Source organism: Triplophysa dalaica, chromosome 24 (genome assembly GCF_015846415.1).
Source record: "Triplophysa dalaica isolate WHDGS20190420 chromosome 24, ASM1584641v1, whole genome shotgun sequence".
Classification (NCBI taxonomy): domain Eukaryota; kingdom Metazoa; phylum Chordata; class Actinopteri; order Cypriniformes; family Nemacheilidae; genus Triplophysa; species Triplophysa dalaica.
Window position 1 is genome coordinate 2,123,412 of NC_079565.1, and position 18,094 is coordinate 2,141,505.

General features: G+C 39.8%; 2 protein-coding genes across 3 annotated transcripts; both read right to left on the reverse strand.

The window, feature by feature from the left end:
* Window positions 1-262: 262 nt before the first annotated feature.
* Window positions 263-5,183, reverse strand: gnb5a (guanine nucleotide binding protein (G protein), beta 5a). Its single transcript, XM_056739560.1, has 11 exons — window positions 4,842-5,183; window positions 3,811-3,947; window positions 3,543-3,584; window positions 3,337-3,413; window positions 2,601-2,733; window positions 2,364-2,507; window positions 2,057-2,148; window positions 1,860-1,908; window positions 1,669-1,765; window positions 1,125-1,291; window positions 263-929 (listed from the first exon to the last, which is right to left on the reverse strand). Exons 1-11 carry the CDS (start codon window positions 4,957-4,959, stop codon window positions 918-920), a joined length of 1,068 nt encoding a protein of 355 aa, XP_056595538.1. The 5' UTR covers window positions 4,960-5,183; the 3' UTR covers window positions 263-917.
* Window positions 5,184-5,471: 288 nt separating this feature from the next.
* Window positions 5,472-17,746, reverse strand: myo5c (myosin VC). 2 transcript variants are annotated; one of them, XM_056739514.1, is made up of 41 exons: window positions 17,433-17,746; window positions 17,045-17,155; window positions 16,553-16,721; window positions 16,340-16,484; window positions 16,108-16,264; window positions 15,873-16,016; window positions 15,677-15,758; window positions 15,348-15,455; window positions 15,131-15,237; window positions 14,767-15,032; window positions 14,602-14,683; window positions 14,365-14,505; window positions 14,140-14,262; window positions 13,978-14,061; window positions 13,486-13,617; window positions 13,297-13,394; window positions 13,134-13,220; window positions 12,775-12,886; window positions 12,467-12,678; window positions 12,223-12,388; window positions 11,982-12,128; window positions 11,657-11,821; window positions 11,407-11,500; window positions 11,267-11,330; window positions 10,920-11,100; window positions 10,722-10,815; window positions 9,995-10,058; window positions 9,826-9,903; window positions 9,567-9,747; window positions 9,379-9,472; window positions 9,190-9,253; window positions 8,931-9,099; window positions 8,779-8,857; window positions 8,604-8,702; window positions 8,363-8,517; window positions 8,159-8,248; window positions 7,885-8,035; window positions 7,256-7,559; window positions 6,619-6,793; window positions 6,405-6,485; window positions 5,472-6,212 (listed from the first exon to the last, which is right to left on the reverse strand). In XM_056739514.1, the coding sequence occupies exons 1-41, from the start codon at window positions 17,457-17,459 to the stop codon at window positions 6,060-6,062; spliced, it is 5,235 nt and encodes a 1,744-aa protein (XP_056595492.1). In that variant the 5' UTR covers window positions 17,460-17,746; the 3' UTR covers window positions 5,472-6,059. The 2 variants fall into 2 exon arrangements, with proteins under 2 accessions (XP_056595492.1, XP_056595494.1); XM_056739516.1 differs by lacking the exons at window positions 17,045-17,155; window positions 17,433-17,746 and having other exon boundaries at window positions 16,340-16,449; window positions 16,553-16,645.
* Between the last annotated feature and the right edge of the window lie 348 nt (window positions 17,747-18,094).

Consider the following 18,094-nt stretch of genomic DNA (forward strand, 5'->3'; position numbering starts at 1 on the left):
TTTCAGTATCTCAAATTTTAATTTTGTTATAATTTTCCACTTCATGTTGCTGCTAAACTACGCCATATTTATTTGAAAATGTACCCGTTATGTTATCCTTTAGAAATGTCAATTTTGTCATTTATTCTCCTTCATGTTGTATCTACTATAATTAAATCGATAAATTTCCATATTTCCCATTATTTCTGCAGTCAAAACTCAAATTCTATCACTAGTGGTCACATCATAAAGTAGAAATGAAACATGAAGATCAGAGCAAATCTTTAGTGTTTAAAATCCATTTATTTGCTTTAAGTGTATAGACATCTGTATTGATAAGACAACATATATGACATAATGATATATACACTTTTCTACAGTAGGAAAGAAGAACTATAGTGCAGTAATAATTCAATGGCAGTCAGAATTTGACAAGAAACAGCGTTGCTAAACCGGTTGACTTTATTTTACATATCCTATCAGCTATACAACCTTTTCTTCATGTCTCATTCAAGGGGTTAATAATAGCATTATTGTAAATAATTTATCTCATACAGCACAACGACCAAAACAACCTGAAGTACTGTTATTGATTTAAGTTCAGGGTTTATAATACGTTATTTTACTGGTAATATGTGTGTTTATATTATCTTCATATTAACTAGTACATCAATGTGGAGCAGTAGCCGCTGCCATGGAAACAGAGGCCAAATTAACAACAGATGCCCATCCAAGACAATCCCATAATAGCAAGCACAGGATGAGCTGAGTGTAGAAGTGAAGGTTTGTGTATTTATATGTGCACTACAGTCCCTCTGTACCATAAACTCTACTGCACTTAACACAATATTGCAGTCTGTGGATATTTTGGATTCCAGAAACTCTCCTAAAACCTAAAAAATTAAACACCAGACGAAACACGCAGTGATGTTTCACGATCAGGCCCAGGTCTAGAGAAAGAACAGACAAAAATAACACAAGTAAGCATTAGACACACATTTAATGTCAACATGAACAATAGTTCACTACCCTACGTTCATATCCAAGTTAAAATGGATGGAAAAATGTTCGGCGGGATAAATATGGTAAATGAAATATAGTTGATGACACAAGTCTTTAATCAGAGTGGTGTTCTTCTACGTTACCCGTAACGTATGATCCCAGGATCCTGAGCAGAAGGCGGTTCCGTCTGGAGAGACACGGAGCGTGCTGACCCTGTTCTCGTGTCCGAACAAGATGGACACGCGCGTTCCCTTTAAAACGTCCCACACGTTGATGGTGTAGTCATTGTATCCACCGAACAACAGTCTCCCTACAACGCATACAAAACAATTAACATAAAATCATCCTAATATTATATATCCTAATATAACAAACTCTTTAAAGTAATTAAATCTTGTTCACTTTGTTAAAAGAATAGTTCACCTGAAAATGGCCCCTATTGACCTGACCAAAGTAATTTTTATTACTATCTAAAGTCAGCGGGGACCATTCTTTGGGTGGACTATTCCTTTAAGGGAAATGAAAAATTCTATGCGCTCTATAATGCATATTTGAAGAATGCAAATAAAAAAATCACAGTATATTATTTCTAAGCAAAGCAGCATGCAGAAAAAAACTGATGCAAACAATGCATTGCCACGGCTTTATACTCTTTCAATATTCAACATATACAAACAATTTGCATACCACTGAGGGAGAAGTCCACACTAGAAGCTCCAAATATGATGCTCTCTTTAGAATAAATGGCCACCTCCCTGTCCGCTCTCAGGTCATACAAACGACACTGTTATCACAAAAAATAGGAAAACAATTACATTTCCAGAAATCATTTTTTTTTAATTTTTGGATCCAAAAAAATAAAATAAAAAAAGCCTCACAGTAGCATCATCTGAGCCCGAAGCGAAAGCGTCTCCGCTTGGATAGTACCTGCAGCAAAAATCGACCCGTTTCACTAACAGTAAGTGTTGCTTACAGTACGGCTGACTTTTACTGTAAAAACTATTAATATTTATGAGCGGCTTAAAAGCAATAAGACATATTAAATGTCAAAAGCAAAAATTGGTACTGTACTTACCGTACACTGTTGATGTCTGAGTCATGGGTCTCAAAAGACTGCACACATTGTCCCGTACGCATGTCCCACACGCACGCCTTCTTGTCACAGCCCTTAGAAAGACGGGAGGATAAAAACAGGTCACTGCACAGGCATGCTAACAAGCGCCATTGTGTAAATGTGTACATGTGTGAAATTCTGCATGCAGGGGATTGTGGGTACAGTAATGTGCCGGATGAAATAACAACAAGAGATAAAACCTCCTAGAGGGTATAGCCACAAAACGACTACATATTTTGTAATATATCAAATTTGTCTGCGTTCTCACCCCCGACACAAATGTGTTTCCAGTCTCAGAGGGGGCGAGGTCCAGACACAGCACATCAGCCGCGTGTCCGTGAAAGCTCTGGAGCATCTGACCGCTTTCAACATCCCACAGCGCGCATGTGCCATCACCGCTAGAGGTCAGAATCTATAACAGACGTGAGCCATCAATCCAGCTCGACAAGGCGATGAGTTTATAATTTTGGTTTCTAGGCGGACATCTTTTTTTGGTGGGCCGTACCTGCATATCTGAGTTAGTGAAACAGCACGCAGACAGATAGTTGGTGTGCATGGCCACTGATTTCTTCTTGGCCGCCAGATTCTCGTTCTTGTCCAGCGACAGAGGGTACACGGAGCACTTGTTGTCCAAACCGCTGAGAACCCAAGAATTCGATACAAATAAAACAAAGAGGAAAACTGCAATAAGATTGTGAAATGATAGGGCACAAACATCTCATGCAGTGTTGGGTAAGTTACTCTGAAAAAGTAATTCATTATAGTTACTAATTACATATAAAATAGTGTAATTAGATAACTGTTCCAATTACTCTCTTCAAGGATTTAATTACTTATTACTTTCTATATCCTATATTAACATAAAGATAGACATGAAACGACTCTTAATTCATTCAAATAAATAAAATAAAACTACCTAAAGTAGTATTATTAACTGAAAGTATTACAGTATGTGAGAAATATACATTAATGCATACATTTTAAAGTTAGACTTTGAATTTTAATGTCAATACCAGTATTGTATATAATACGCAGTATTTAGTTCAATTACATCCAAAGTAACTTTTAATGAAATTACAGAATAAATAAGAGTAATCCCTTACTTACTACTTTCCTTTAAAGAAAGTAGTAAGTTACATGGACAAATTACTTAGTAACTAGTTACACCCAATAATGAACTTATGAATACAGTGGCGCTCTTCAGAAGAAAAAGAAAGGAGCCGGAGAGCCACGATTCTTACCCGCAAGCCACGGCACAACCAGAGGGGGCGTAAGCACAGGCCATGACCCATGTGCAGGGCATCGTCACCGCATGTTCCTGTAAACACATTTTAATACAGAAGGTGAGCATACAGCTGTAGAACATTTCATTAAAAAGGACGGATCAGGGTTTTGTATATGAAGACGCCTTAGAGATACAGACATGATCTTTCATTCTTTTAATTACCTTATTAGTCGTAAATGCATCCCATACAATCACCTTCCCATCCTGAAATACAGAATCAAAATATTAAAATGGTCAACAAAATAACAAAACACCTTTAACGCTGCGGATATTCTACAATGCCTATGTGACTGATCTCCAAATATTTTGAAGGTTTTTAAATGATTTGTTCACAAAGAATTCGAGCATCATTACTTAAATCGATCATTATTTTAAACCGATGCTTTCAGAAGATGACACATTTATGTAGTGTACAGTTTAACAGACTGACCTGAGATGAGCTGACGATCCTCCTCTTGTCTTTACACCAGTCCATACACAGCACTTTATTCCCGTGGCCTTTCAGGGTTCGTCTGGTCTTCATGACAAACTGACCCAAAGCCTCCACCTTTTCCGCCACCTGATGTACTTTTGAGGAAGCCAAGATGGTCATGTGGTTTTGTATTTATGTATGTACATAATATATATAAAACTGTGGCCAAACGTGACGTTCAATTTGGGAAAAATGGATGTGCTTTTTTTAAACATTTCTTTTATTAAAACGTTGTTTTCATGTTGTATTGATGCATAGTTGTACTTGGAGAAGAATTTAAGGAGGCTTGGAAAAAAATCGCACACAGCACTGTACAAAGAATAAGACTGATATCCCTGTTATGCTGTAGTTTAAATAATAAATAAATAATTGCGCAAATAGCTATTTCATTATAAATTTTGTGTTTTTTTATTTTATACCATGCATTTCATATTTTCAGGTGTAATTTATTTCTATCCGTGTACGATAGTGTTGTACAAACAATAAAGCTTTAAAAATAGAAAACCATTAAAAGTATAAATAAATCTAAAATAAAGACAAACGTTGATGGATTCAGCAAACCTGAGGTGGCATATTTTAACTGATATTAACAGCAAATATTCTGCAAAAATCCCATCCGGACATCACGTTTGGCCACTATTGTACATTTAATAAAGTGTACATATGTATATATAATTTATAATAAATGTCGTACTTAGGCTAAATAAATGCACAATGAAATAAAAAAATGTTGAAATATGGATTGCATAAGATATCATAAAGTAATGGAGGCATTACTGCTCAAATATGATATCGTGATGCAGAACGGAAAACGAAACGCTCCCTGGGCTCCAGCATCACCTCGCTGAACCCGGATAAGTCCGCGTAACCGACCGATCCCTCATTTTACTCGAATTTATCGCAAACGACAGCCAAAGCGAATAATCCGGACATATGTCGCCGTTCGACACACACAGTATGGTACATTAAATCACAATTTGCCCTCTTACGCTCGACGTCGTGCAGTTTGGCTCGTTCATCCAACAGTTTTGTCTTCAGCGACTCGGATTCGGTCTTCAGCGTCGTCAGAGTGTCGCCGGGCTGCGCGGTCACCTCCTGCGCGGCCATTTTCACGGGAAAACGGAGGATCCGAGGCGGCGAGGAGTGTTTTGACGGATGGAGGCGAGCGGAGAGACGGACGCGAGCCTGGAGACTGAGCGCACGGATGATGCGGCGGCCGTGACGTCACGAAGGATGCTCCATCTCTCCCGCATCTGTCTGAAAGCCCCAGAGAACTGCCACTCGGATGTGCGTTATATCCTCCTGATGATCAATATTTATACGTCCACATGTGCTTATGAAATCCCTGGCTGAAAAACAACACGCTCTTTGAATACAAGTCTAGCTTTCCGTCGATCTAAAGACGTCTGTCAAAAAAATGACCTGTCACTTCAAAAGTCAAATAATATACACATATAAAATAATACAAATATGAATAATTAAGATACAAAACCAAGGATATGAAAATAATTGGAAATATATAGAAGGTTTAGGGCAATTTAGGACAGAGCTGTGTGTTTTATTTCAAGACAAATAAAGCAATTTTACAATACAGATTTTCAATTTTTTATATTGTTATGACCTTGGCGCGTTTCTGAGTTTCATCCTTCTAAACTAGTCCAGGCATACTGATCTCTAGTCCTAAAAAGATTAACCATCATAAATATTGCATTTGAAAGCCAGATTGTGAGCGATGATGATGCGCTAAAAGCAAAGAGAGTGAAGAACTCATCCGGCAGTTGTGTTTATTGATTTATTTTTCTGATTTATAAAAAATGCAGGAGGAGAAACCTAGTGTAGGAATTACGAAACCTGAAAACTATGTGAGGTTGATTTGGGTCATTGAAATGTGTTACAGAATGTTAAATAGCATCTGTTTGTGTTTAATCTTGTACAAAACCGCATGATACCAATTGACAAAATCTAAAAAGATTAGTTCTTAACAAAATAAGTAGGGTACACTTGATCAAGTTTTTATAAATAAATCTTTAAAAAGATCTAAAAATATACAAAATTATGTAAAATTATCATGATGCAAATGTTAATACTAATAAATCAGCAATATTGCAGAATCTACACAATACATTTATGTCATTACTCATATCCTGGTCAAAATGTTTATCCTGAGTGCTGATACCACAAAATAAGCAAAGGTCAGAGATCAGGGGTCAAATAAGAGTGACAAAATCCAAATGGAGGCCGCTGGGAACCTGTAGAAGTTCCAAGGCTTGCGGGGAGGAGCAGAAGGGAAACGTGACCTGGAAACGGTACTGTGCATCCATCATCAGCTGAGACGACCCTTCACGCTCCTGCAGCAACGCCTATAACCATGGAAACCAATGAACACCAGACGTATAGGGTCCTTCAAAATGACAATCTTGGATCTTTTATAATCAAACTTTTCATCCGATGTACCAATAAAGTTAGAAACTGATTAGAAAAGGAGTTCACCCACACATAAAGGGGAGTCAATGATGACAAAACTATTCCTTTAAGAAAAAGAAAAACCTTACCTGCACCTTGCGGACAAAAGACGGAGCTACTCGCTTTTCGAAATCATCAATGGGCGTGTATGAATTCAGGATTTTTACAATCTACAGAAACAGAAAACAAGAAGAACTCCTTGAAACAAAGATTATATTCATCAGTGTAGGTCGCAAAAAAGGAGACTTTTTTTACACTATAAACAAGTAATTGTTCTATATCGCCACATCTTAAAGTCTGCACCTGCACGGATGAAAGTTCCGAGCATCTCTGCTTGATCTCGGCTGCATCTTCATCCGCAGTTTTGTTGACCTGAAGAAGCCAGGCCACCTGAGACAGCGGCCCCAGCGTTTCCATGGCGTTGCTGCCCTGCAGATCTTTCTCTCGCAGCCACTCCTCCAGGTAACTGATGTTACACCTGAGATGTGGTGAGATAGACAGACACATTATGTTGTATAATATTGTATCCCATACTGCAATGCACAATGGAGGAAACACTAACCATGATTCATGACAGCATACAATATGAACTGTGCTCTGTATGTAAATTATTTGGACAGGCGTGTTTAAAATGTTTGATACAACCACACTTTTTTGAAGTATGCAGTGTTTATGCTGTCAAAGGGATAGTACACCATTATGTTGTAGTTTAAACCTTTATGTCTTTCTCCTGTGCAACACAAAAGAAGATATTTTGACATTTGCCAATAAGGGGTGATTCGCTTACCAACATCCTTCAAAATACCTTCTTTTGTGCTTTTTGGTTGAACTATGCCTTATATTCCTAATATTTCCAATGCAAAAAAACAGAAAGCAGTCTCCACCAGCAATGAATTTATTTCCACCACGTGTTATAAAAAACAAAAGTGCATGTGGGTACCTGATCTGCATGCCCTTGCGACAGGAACACAGGTCTTTCCGGAGCAGGATGCTGTTGACGGACGTAGATCCGATCAGGTAGAAGAGTTGTCTGATCACCTGACCCTGCAGCTGCGTCTCCATGCCCTGCTGGTCCATGCAGGTGTGGAAGGCGGAGAGCTGCTGCAGGAGGGACGTCACGCTGAAGGGCTCGCCACGGGCGCGGTCATCCCTGTCCTCGTACACGCTGCTTGATCGCTTGCGGAAGCCTGTGGGCTTCATGCTGGAGATCCCTTGAAGACTCTCGTGCTCCAACATTCCAGGAACTGGAGAAAGAAGGAGAGTATGTTCTTTTCATAGTTTTATTGCATAAACGTGTAAGCAAGGCTCTGTAAAATATAGCAAACTTAACAGTTTGCCGAAAAAGGAAATTTCTGTCATCATTGACCGGCAAACAGTTATTGGACACCACTGACTACCATATAGGAAAAGAGGATATTTTGAAGAACGTTGGAAAGCAAACAGTAACGGGGCACTTTCGATCACCATTGTAATTTTTCCTACTATGGTAGTCAATGGTGGGAGTAGACGAAGACATTTATTTTTTTGAGTGAACCGTCGCTTTATTAAGCTATTATCTTATTTTCATACTAATCATGGGATAGAGCGCGTCCTCCATCACGCTAATGAACTGATGGTAAATGTTGATGGCGAGGTCACTGAGAATCTGTCTGTGCTCTGACAAGTCAAAGTTCTTCAGGCAGTTCTTATTCTGACGCGGCGTGTTGTGTTTCATGAACTCCTGTTGACACAAAATGAGAAATCATTTTGAAGGATACAGTATGTACGGTCTTAAAGCCAACACACAGATCACTTAATTTCATATAATAATGGGGTAAAAGCAAAAAGTGAAAGATCTAATCACCTCTTCTCCGCTGTACTGTTTGAGGCAGTTGAGAAAGTGGTATGTGTTTGATAGCCAGAAGGACAGAATTTGAAAATTCTCCAGATGCTTCTAAAATCATTTATAATCATAAATAAATATACATTATGCACAATAAGATTTACTTCATGTGGCATATGTATAAACACGGCCATCAAAAATGCAACAGGCACATCAGATTCTTACCGTCACCGTCTCTTTGACAGCGGTGATGATGGCATGCATGAAGGATTTGAGTTTATTCCCATCGTTCAGATAGTCCGCGTGTCTCACACACATGAAGAGAAGATGAGCGGCCAGACCGGGGATAATATGTACACCAACACCACGAGGTCTCAGATCTGGAGATGACACAGCATTGAATGTTAGTGCGCGTGTGTTTTTCATAGAAATAGTAAAGCCAACAAAGCCAAAACGCAAATTTTACCCAAAATGAGCGTCCGGACAAGCTTGCTTTCATCCTCTTTCTTATACTCCAACATTCCCAGGTATTCTTTGGGCACTGCGGGAGCTTCTTTCTGACTGGCTGTTTAAAGAGATGAAACACGGAGGATGCGATCACATTGGTTAACCTGTAGTAAGGTGACTGGAGGGAGTGTTACCTGTTGTGTGAAGAGCTTTGATTTGGTCTTGGAGTCTCTTTATCAATCTATCCTTCATATCCTGCTGCTCCTCAAAGTCCTAAGACACAAGACAATACGATCAAGATCAACACATTTTTATTATAAATGCATATATACAGAGTCAAACAGACCATGTTCTCAGCTGTGAGGCGTGACGTCTCCTCTCTCAGTCTGCTCTTGGCTTCACTTTCTGATTGATGAGATTTCTGTAGCTGCTGATTCTCTTCCTGAAGTTCAACGATCTGCCTTTCCATCACATCTTTACTTCTCTCCATCTCTAGAATCCTCTCCTCCAGGTGCCTGTGAAGAGATGTGCACACATAATCCTTAAGACTTCCTCTTTTGTCACAGGAGATGGAATGCCAATGTAGAATTAAATAAACATCTCACCTTCTCTGTGATCGCTCTTCTTCAACCCCCAGCTGGAGATCCTTAGACAACTCCTTCATTTTGTCTGACACATGACAATTCAAGATTTAAGTTATAAAAAAGTCTAAACCTATAACTGTTATGCTTTATCTTTACACAAAATCTGGCAACAAGCCATCAGAATTCAGAAAAACAAAACAGAATTCTCACTTGTCATCTCAGTACTCTGATCCTGCAGCTGCGTCTCCAGCTCTTGTTTGTTACGGGTCAGTTCTGACACCTGCTGCTTTAGTTCTGGAATCACCTGTGGACACAAAGCAACACATCCGGTGACCCTCTCTGAACGCCTGTGAGGATTGGAAAAGCAGGTTGAATCACAAACAGATGGATTTTCGCACCATATTATCGGCAGTGAGACGGGCCACTTCCTCTGCGATGCTCTGGTTGACGTTGTTCTTCTCCTGAAAGAGAGCTTGAAGTTGTCCGTTCTCTTTGTTTAAATGTTCATTTTTAAACTCCAGTGTTTCCACACGGCTCCCATAAGCTTCCTTCTGTTCACGGAGCTGGTTCTCCATCACTCTGGAAGAGAAACGTACAAATCCCACAATACCACATACTAAACACAGGCGAACCAAAGTCTTCCTACTTAGTTCATACTTAGCAGCCTTCTCCATTCCATCAAATGCAGCCAGAAGATCAATTTCACCATTATTATCGACGTCTTCTTCATGCAACCTGGAGTTAAAGGGACCATTAGTCGGAATTAAGCAGATGTAAATTATGACAGAAAACAATCAATCAACAAATCACAGTGAAGTTAAAGCACCTCCGTATTAACTCCTCCTCTGAAGCTTCACCCAGCAGCTGCCTGGTAATCACACTTATCTTAGCTGAGAACAGAAAAATTGAAGAAACATCACATTACGTAACCTGACACAAAATAACTTGAGCAACACAACAACATAAAACGTAACATACAGGATAACATATTATATACATAACATAACATATCGCAACACATACCGTAATGTAACGCAACACATAGCATAACCCAAGACATAACATAGCCCAACACGTAACGTAGAGCAACATATACCATAACGTAGCGCAACACATAACATATTGCAACACATAATCTAGCACAACACGTAATGTAGCGCAAAACGTAACATAGCGCAACAATATCATAGCGCAACCCATAAATTAACGCAACACATAACATAATGTGACATAACGCAACACCTAATATAACATTGCGCAACACATAACGTAACACACACATAGCATAGCGCAACACATTATGAAACGCGTATCATAACGTAACATAGCGCAACACGAAACATAACGTAGTGCAACGGTTAACGTAAAGCAGTGCAACATATAACACAATGTGTAATGTAACATAACATTTTGAATGTACATAAAAATGGGTTTACAAATGTTTTACAATGTATGCAAAGTGCATAGAACATAGAACAAACATATAACACCTAGCATCACATAAAATGTATTGTAATGCATACGATGATAGCTCTGTGTCTGTAAAACTGTACCTCGTGCTTGTTGATTTTGAGCTTTGATTGTTTTGTCAGCTTCCTCTTTCTGCATCTGCAGGCTGTTTATTTCTTTCCGTAAATCTGGTATGACCTGCAAGCATCACAAATACAAGAAATAACCATTTTACGGAAAAGAGACACAGAAAAAACATCTGAGAAAATGTGAGCGTCAAGAAGTGTTTGGGTAAGATTTACCTTGACGTGTTTGGTGAGCTGCTGCAGTTGTTCCTGCATTTCTGTATAGATGTGTTGATCTTCCTGCAGCTGTGCCTGAAGTCGGACTCTCTCCTCTCTCAGTCTGCGGTTCTCCTCTTTAAGAGTCTCTATCTCTTTCTCTGTATCTTCTTTCTGGAGTTCACTGCTGTGCTCCGCCACTCTGACACAACAGATACGGACGAACAGATAGCGATCAAATCAAAATAAGGTCAAGGGGAGCGCCATAAATTTACATCAAAACCGCTCAATGATCAAGCTGTTTTATGTAACACCAAAGAAAGTTAGAAAGGAAGTCATTCAAATAAGTAAATAACCTCTTCTCTTACTTTCTCAGTCTTTCTTCTCTTTCTAAATCTTCTATCAGTTTTGTCTTCATAACCTCAAAGTTATCTGAAAAACAGAAACACCTCACAATGACTTCAAGTCTTTATTATCACTGTTTAAAACCACTTGAGTCTGACTTCACCTCCCATCTGCTGCGTCGTGTCCTTCAGTCTCTGCTCCAAAACTTTATTCACCTGGACAAGTTTCTCTTTTTCATTCTGAAGCACAGCAATTGCCTTAGAGAAGAAAAAAAGCACCATCATTCAATACTGTATAAAAACAAACGTGGTCCCCATTTCATCAGTATAATCATAAAAACTAAATGCCTGGATCTTTATAGAATATTAAATAAAAAAATATGAATATAGATTCTTAAAGGATATGAATCAGACCTGATTGGCCTTTTCTTTGTTTTTTCTTTCATTCTCTTCTAAAGCCGCCCTCTCATTGGATACTTTGCTACGCTCCGCCTCCAACGCCTGAATCTTTTCCATTCCATGTGAATGTGCGTTGGACAAACTTGTGACTCTTTCCATCAGGCTCATATTCTCTTTACTCTAAGAGAGGTGTAGAGAAAAGTGCTCGTTTTTAAATCATAGTGGAAAATGACAAAATGATAGTTGTCATTTGTGTCGACTCTATTTCGTAACTTTACAGGGTATTCAAAGTACAATATATGTTTTATTACTTCTATAAGTTCATGATTTTTTACTCTACCTGCTCTTCCACTTTCTTGCGCAGCTTCTGGACTCTATACGAGAGCTGAACGTTCAGGACCAGCCTCCGCATGGTCTGAAATCTCCGGCGGACCAGCCAAGCTCGAGCGTACTTCTGCAAAATCAAAGCCTTGTGTTCTTCTATCATCTACAACAAGCAGCACACATACAGACTATTAAACATCTGCATACGCTGTTCAGCAAGGAATATGAGTACAGTCTGAGCTCTTAAATTAGTTTGCCTTTTTGTAGCGCTTGCGGGCCTTCCATCCTCTGGTGAAGGCCTGTATGGTGATTGTAGCGATCCGAACGAGCTGGTAAACTTTCCGTACCAAATACCCGCGACAGTGTCTCTGAATGACCATAGCGGCCCAGCCCTGCTTCAATGCCAATGCCGTCACCGTGCACCTACGTCGGGAAAACAAGAAACACTCAGTGTTTTAACACACAAAATATCTTAAGCCATAGCATGCTGGAAACACTCACCTGATCTTTCTCTTGCCCCGGATGTACTGCTGGATGGTGACAGCTGCTTCTCTCATGTGCAGGAACCTGCGTCTCTGCCTCCAGCCCCTCACGTGTTTCTGGATGGTCACGCATGCGGCACGGAGATGATCCAAACGCAGCTTCTCCAGGTACGCCACCTGTCCCGCCCGGAAGAAGATCTTGGTCCGACCAAACTTGTACTGGTTGGAGTCCTGCACATGTAGGAGATCAGAAAATGATGATTAAAGAGCGTGGATACATCTGGTTAGAACACAATATCAGGTTCCGCAAAATGGAGGTTGTCCTACAGGAATGAGCCTCTGTAGAACCATCCTGCACGTCTGCTTCTTCTCTCCCGACTTCAGCTCCGACTGACCCATCAAAATACTGTAACGGCTGTAAAACTCATTGTATGTCCACCTGTAAAGAGAGGAAAAAAGAGATTAGAGTAAATGTGGAACTATCCTTTATTTCACCCCAAACTTCTGTGGAACATAAACAAATGTATTTTGAGAAATGGAAGTTAATGGGGCCCGTTTGGTTTCCAACGTTCTTCAAAACATCTTTGTGTTCTGCAATGCAACTCTACGAATGCTTAGTTTTAGAAGTTCAAGCCAAAAAGCAGAATTGAAAGGAAATAGGAGCTCTGGGAATCTGCTACAGTCACCTGGATGGGTAACTTTGGGCGCTGATGCGGATGGTCTCCAAGACTCCACAGGCCCTCAGCTGCTGTACCACACGCTTGGAATCGTACCTGAGCAAACACATGCGAGGTCAAACACACAGATGTATAAACGTATGTTAATCGATACTGTGTTAGTGTCACCTACTCAAATGGCAGTTTCTCTTCATTTGGTTTAACGCAGCGCACATAATGCGGCGTGGTTGCGTTTAGTGTCTCCATTAACAGGTACAGAGAACTGCGAAACTATCATACGGCAAAGAAAGTTGACTGTTATTTACTCTGACGAGTAACCTAGAAATCCACATGCCTTCAAATATTGTTCATGATTCTGTACCTTGTCTCCTACAGTGGACTTCAGCTGTTTGTTTGAACCTTTGATTCTGGGTTGCGCCGGTGTCACTTTTATATTTTTGTGAGCAGAATTTGGTTCTTTCTCTCCTTGAAAGAATTCAGCTAAGAGAGAAAACTAACAACACAATTTGAAATCATACAGTCAATATTATGATGGCATTCAGTTTTCAATTACAATTAAGACTAAGGCCTGATTCACATTTGGCGTCGAAAACCGCGCGGAAAACTTTCTCTCTTTAAATGACCCGAGGTGCGTGCATGGCACTCCAAATTTTTTTACTATTTCCATCTTAATACGGCGTCTAGAAAATGTAAGCGCCGCACCACATGCACGTCGTAACCACGTCGCCCCCTATTTGCAAGCGCTAGCCGCGCATCTACATTTAAATAACGACTATGTGCATAGAAAATATGTGAAATGTGAATCGGGCCTAATGCAAAATATCCGTTTGAGGTGAACTGATAAAGTTGTTACCTGACTATTGCGCATGATGCTGACCAGCTCTTCATAAAGAGTGTCTCTGTTCTTCTCCAAAAAACCTATACAACGGTATTCCACCTTAAAAAGACAAACAATATACAATTGATATCATATTTGAAGTGGAGGATATAGATGACACAGATAATCGTATCTCACCTTGTCGGCAAAATGCTGAATCACAAAAGAGTCGTTCGACAGGCGTGGTTTCTCAAACATCGCTTTTGAGCCTAGAAAATTGTACAGTTTTTGCAGCCAATTCTTATCGGTTCCTTGAGGGAACTTTGGGAAAATCAACACACGAAAGCAGCTATAATACAGCAACATTATTTTACATATTATATAACAAACTCAACATGGGTTTGGACGCGATGATGTTCTCACCAAACACTCCTCATCCAGCAGGTCCAAAATTCCCATTTTAGCCTCGATAAGATCAATAACGGGCTGGTTGTCGTAGAAATCGATGAGCGTCCAGGGAATGTCCTCTTTCATGTATTCTTCTTGCTCCAGTTTAAACACGTGCTAAGAAGAGGATAATCCGTTCTGTGATAATTTCCTTCAAATCTTCGGAAAATATATAAAGGAAGGGAGCGCAAAAGAGGGTGAAAATGAACTTACCAGGTTAAACTGTTGTTGCAGTTTCTCATTGGCGTAGTTAATGCAGAACTGCTCGAAACTATTCACATCAAACGTCTCAAATCTAGATAAAGTAGATGTTACATTAGTTAACATTTATTAGTTAAAGTTGAAGGTAAGAATGTAAATAAAATGTAGCTATTGTACCCATAAATATCCAACACCCCAATAAATGAGTGTTGTTTCCCAGGGACCTTTAGTGCCTTGTTGATTTTGTGGATGACGCAGTCGAAAAGATGGGCGTAGGTGTGTTTCGCCAGGGCGTCACGGGCATTGATGGCCCGCTCCCGGGGCTGCGGTTTGACCACGGTTTCAGCTGATAGCACGATCCGCCGATTACATAACCAGCGACACATGTTTTCCATGTTGACGCCCATTAGGTCACAGAATATGGACAGGTGAGGGTCACTGGACTGAGGAAAACAGATTAAGAATTTTAAAACGTTTAATGAAACATCTGGGCACAAAGACCTAAAAGATTCTTAATCGTATCATGAAACACATTTCTCACATTGACGGAAGATTTTTCTGAGTTTTGAGCCTTGATGACTGTGTTTCCTAAGTGCAGAATTCCAGCAAGAACCTTAAAGACATCCGTCTGAAAACTCTCCTTAAGACCTGAGCAAAAACAATTTAACAAATTATTCATGGACTGATGCTCATGTTTAGTAGAAGATGATGAATTGGATTTCATATGTATAAGTTATATGTTAATCTGTTTTTAATACCCAGCAAGTTGAAGGTTCTGCGTGTTTCTGTCATATCAGCTCGGTCGTCCACACCCTCAATCTCTATCTCACCACCCATGCTAGTGTAGTTAAACTCTTCTGCACTCACTAATGGACAGAAAATGTATGTATAGAGTTATTTGAAAATTTGATGCTTCAAAATAAATGGAAAGAAAATGAAGGAAATTTAAAGAAAAATTATTATTCTTGTTGCCGGAGTGAGACAATTTAAAATGTAAATTGAGTTTGAATTTTTTTTTTTCTTTAAAGCAGACACAAACAATTTTGTGTTTAGTTACATTTTGATAAATCTGCAAAGTAACACTTACACAGTCTCAAGCTTTTGAACTCCGGTTGATCCGCACAAGCGCACATTTGATAAAAGATGTGATAATTCCTCTCATTCTCTGACTGCTCGGACAAAAATGAATTTACAGAAAGGGCTTTCATTTCGGTGATGCATGCAAACACAACCATACAGGTTTGGAACTACAGATTAAATCACAGAATTATAATTTTTGTCACCTGAAACACGACTCTTGACTTCTCCAGCAGGTATGTCCTCATGTTAGCACCAATAATTTGGTATCTTTTGTCGAAGCTTATCTCAGTGTACTTCCCAAAGCGACTGCTGTTATCATTCCTGGTTGTTTTTGCATTTCCAATAGCCTGTGAACATAGGAAGGGATTTGTGGAAAGCAAACATTTATGATGCGTATCAAGGTAACAAACATCACCGAAAGAACCGGACTGGCCTTACTTCAGTGATCGGGTTGGACGCCAGAACTTTTTCCTCCACTCGATTGTTGCCGCTTGACTTGCTCACCGTAGCAAAATATCTCATTGCATAGCGAGCAGATACGGTCTTTCCAGCTCCTGACTCGCCGCTTACAATAATGGACTGATTCTTGTTATTCCTATAGCAGAAACAACAATCATGTATCATTTATATACGCACCATGTGCAGTATGTTGGATTTGTCGGTGCTGTACCTGGCCATTTGTTTGTAAGCCTCCTCAGCCACTGCAAATATGTGAGGGTCCAGGTCACCCATGTTTTGGCCGGAGTACGCGTGGATGACCGCATCTCCATAGATGGGAAGCTGTTTGTAAGGATTGACCGCCACAAGGATAATACCTGAGCCGTTTTATACAAGCATGAATGGACAGCACAGACATCATATTCTGAAGGGGTGCAGTACATACCACAGTAAGTGTAGATTATTTTGGACTCGACAAATCGGATTTTGAGGTTGTGTAGGACGGCGGGTTCGTGGAGGTAGCTGAGAGCCGTCAAGTCATTCTCCCCCACCAGGATGTCGGGGTTACGGAGAGGAGGCAACTTCTCACCCCCTTCCAGAGGATACTGCAACTCCTGAAAAACAGAGACTTCATCAACCAGATCCAATCCATCAAGTCACATGTCATCAATGATGTCATATGTATACACGGGCGTGTGTGTGTGTACAAATGATATATAATCTATTTATGTAACAGTATATAGGTATAGTGTTTGTGGCAAGAAACTTGATTTGCATATTGTTCCAAATATGCATATATCCTATCTGGGGGTCTGTTAAGCATCCGATTCCATACAATGTATATGTATTTAATTATAATGTAAATAATTATGAAGTTTTCCTCGTGTAAAAATGAAAAGTGTGATGTATTTGATGCATATGTACGATGCTGTCTCACCGTCCCATCCTCCAGCTGTAATTCCAGCTCTGTGTCTCCTGGCTGGAAATCTTTGAGGATTTCCGCAGATTTCCACACATGTTCAATGTCAGGGATCCAAACCCTGTTATACTAAAGTATACATTTCACATTAACACTGCGCGCTTATATAAGACGTCGCACATTACGGTAATATCACCAAAACTACCAATGAGAAGTTATTGAACCATATGTCACGCGCTATAACCAAACCAAGTTTTACCCAACAAAGTCAGCCGTTAGTCTTAGAATGTTTGACAACATTATATAACTCCCAAATGTATAAATGTTAACTAAGTTACGAACCATGTCAAGTTAATAAACAAAGTAATATGCAATAAAAGGGAAAGAACTTTCATTTCGCGCATACCTTTGTGTACAACTCCGACAAAGCCATGGCAACAGTCCCGTCATTTCACACAGACTTGCTTCATGAATTGAAGATTTTCCAAACAAAAACAATATTCATGTTCGTAACTTTTTGCCAATTGCACCTGTTACACGTCGGGGATCCCTGTGGGAACGTCTGCGGGAAGTTCCTCGCGCACCTGTGACCGCTTGAGACACTAAGAATCCTACTATGGCGAACGCTTGCTTAGTAATATTCATGAACCCAAACTTATTCAGCAGTAAACGCAAGACAAAATACAGCCTTACTTTTCGAGAAAGTACTAATATTATGAACAAATTAAAAGCTAAATAATACATCTAAATAAAAAGCAACGTGTCCACGATATTCATGAGATGTGCCTTCACTATACTAGGATTCGTACGTTGGCTTCCGCAGACTCCTGCAGCTTTCCTCCGCGCGCGAGCGAGACTCGTGACATGTTGCTTATCATAAAGGCGTGTTCATTTGAACAAGGATTTGACAGACAAAGGAAACAGGATACAGATTACTCATACAAGCATGCGGAGAACTTATCCTGAGAGGACTAGACACGAAGACAAGTTTTCTTTCATTTAGCGCAGAGATCCGAACACAACAGTGAGACGTTATGCTAAAAAGTGCACTCATGACCTAGTTAACTT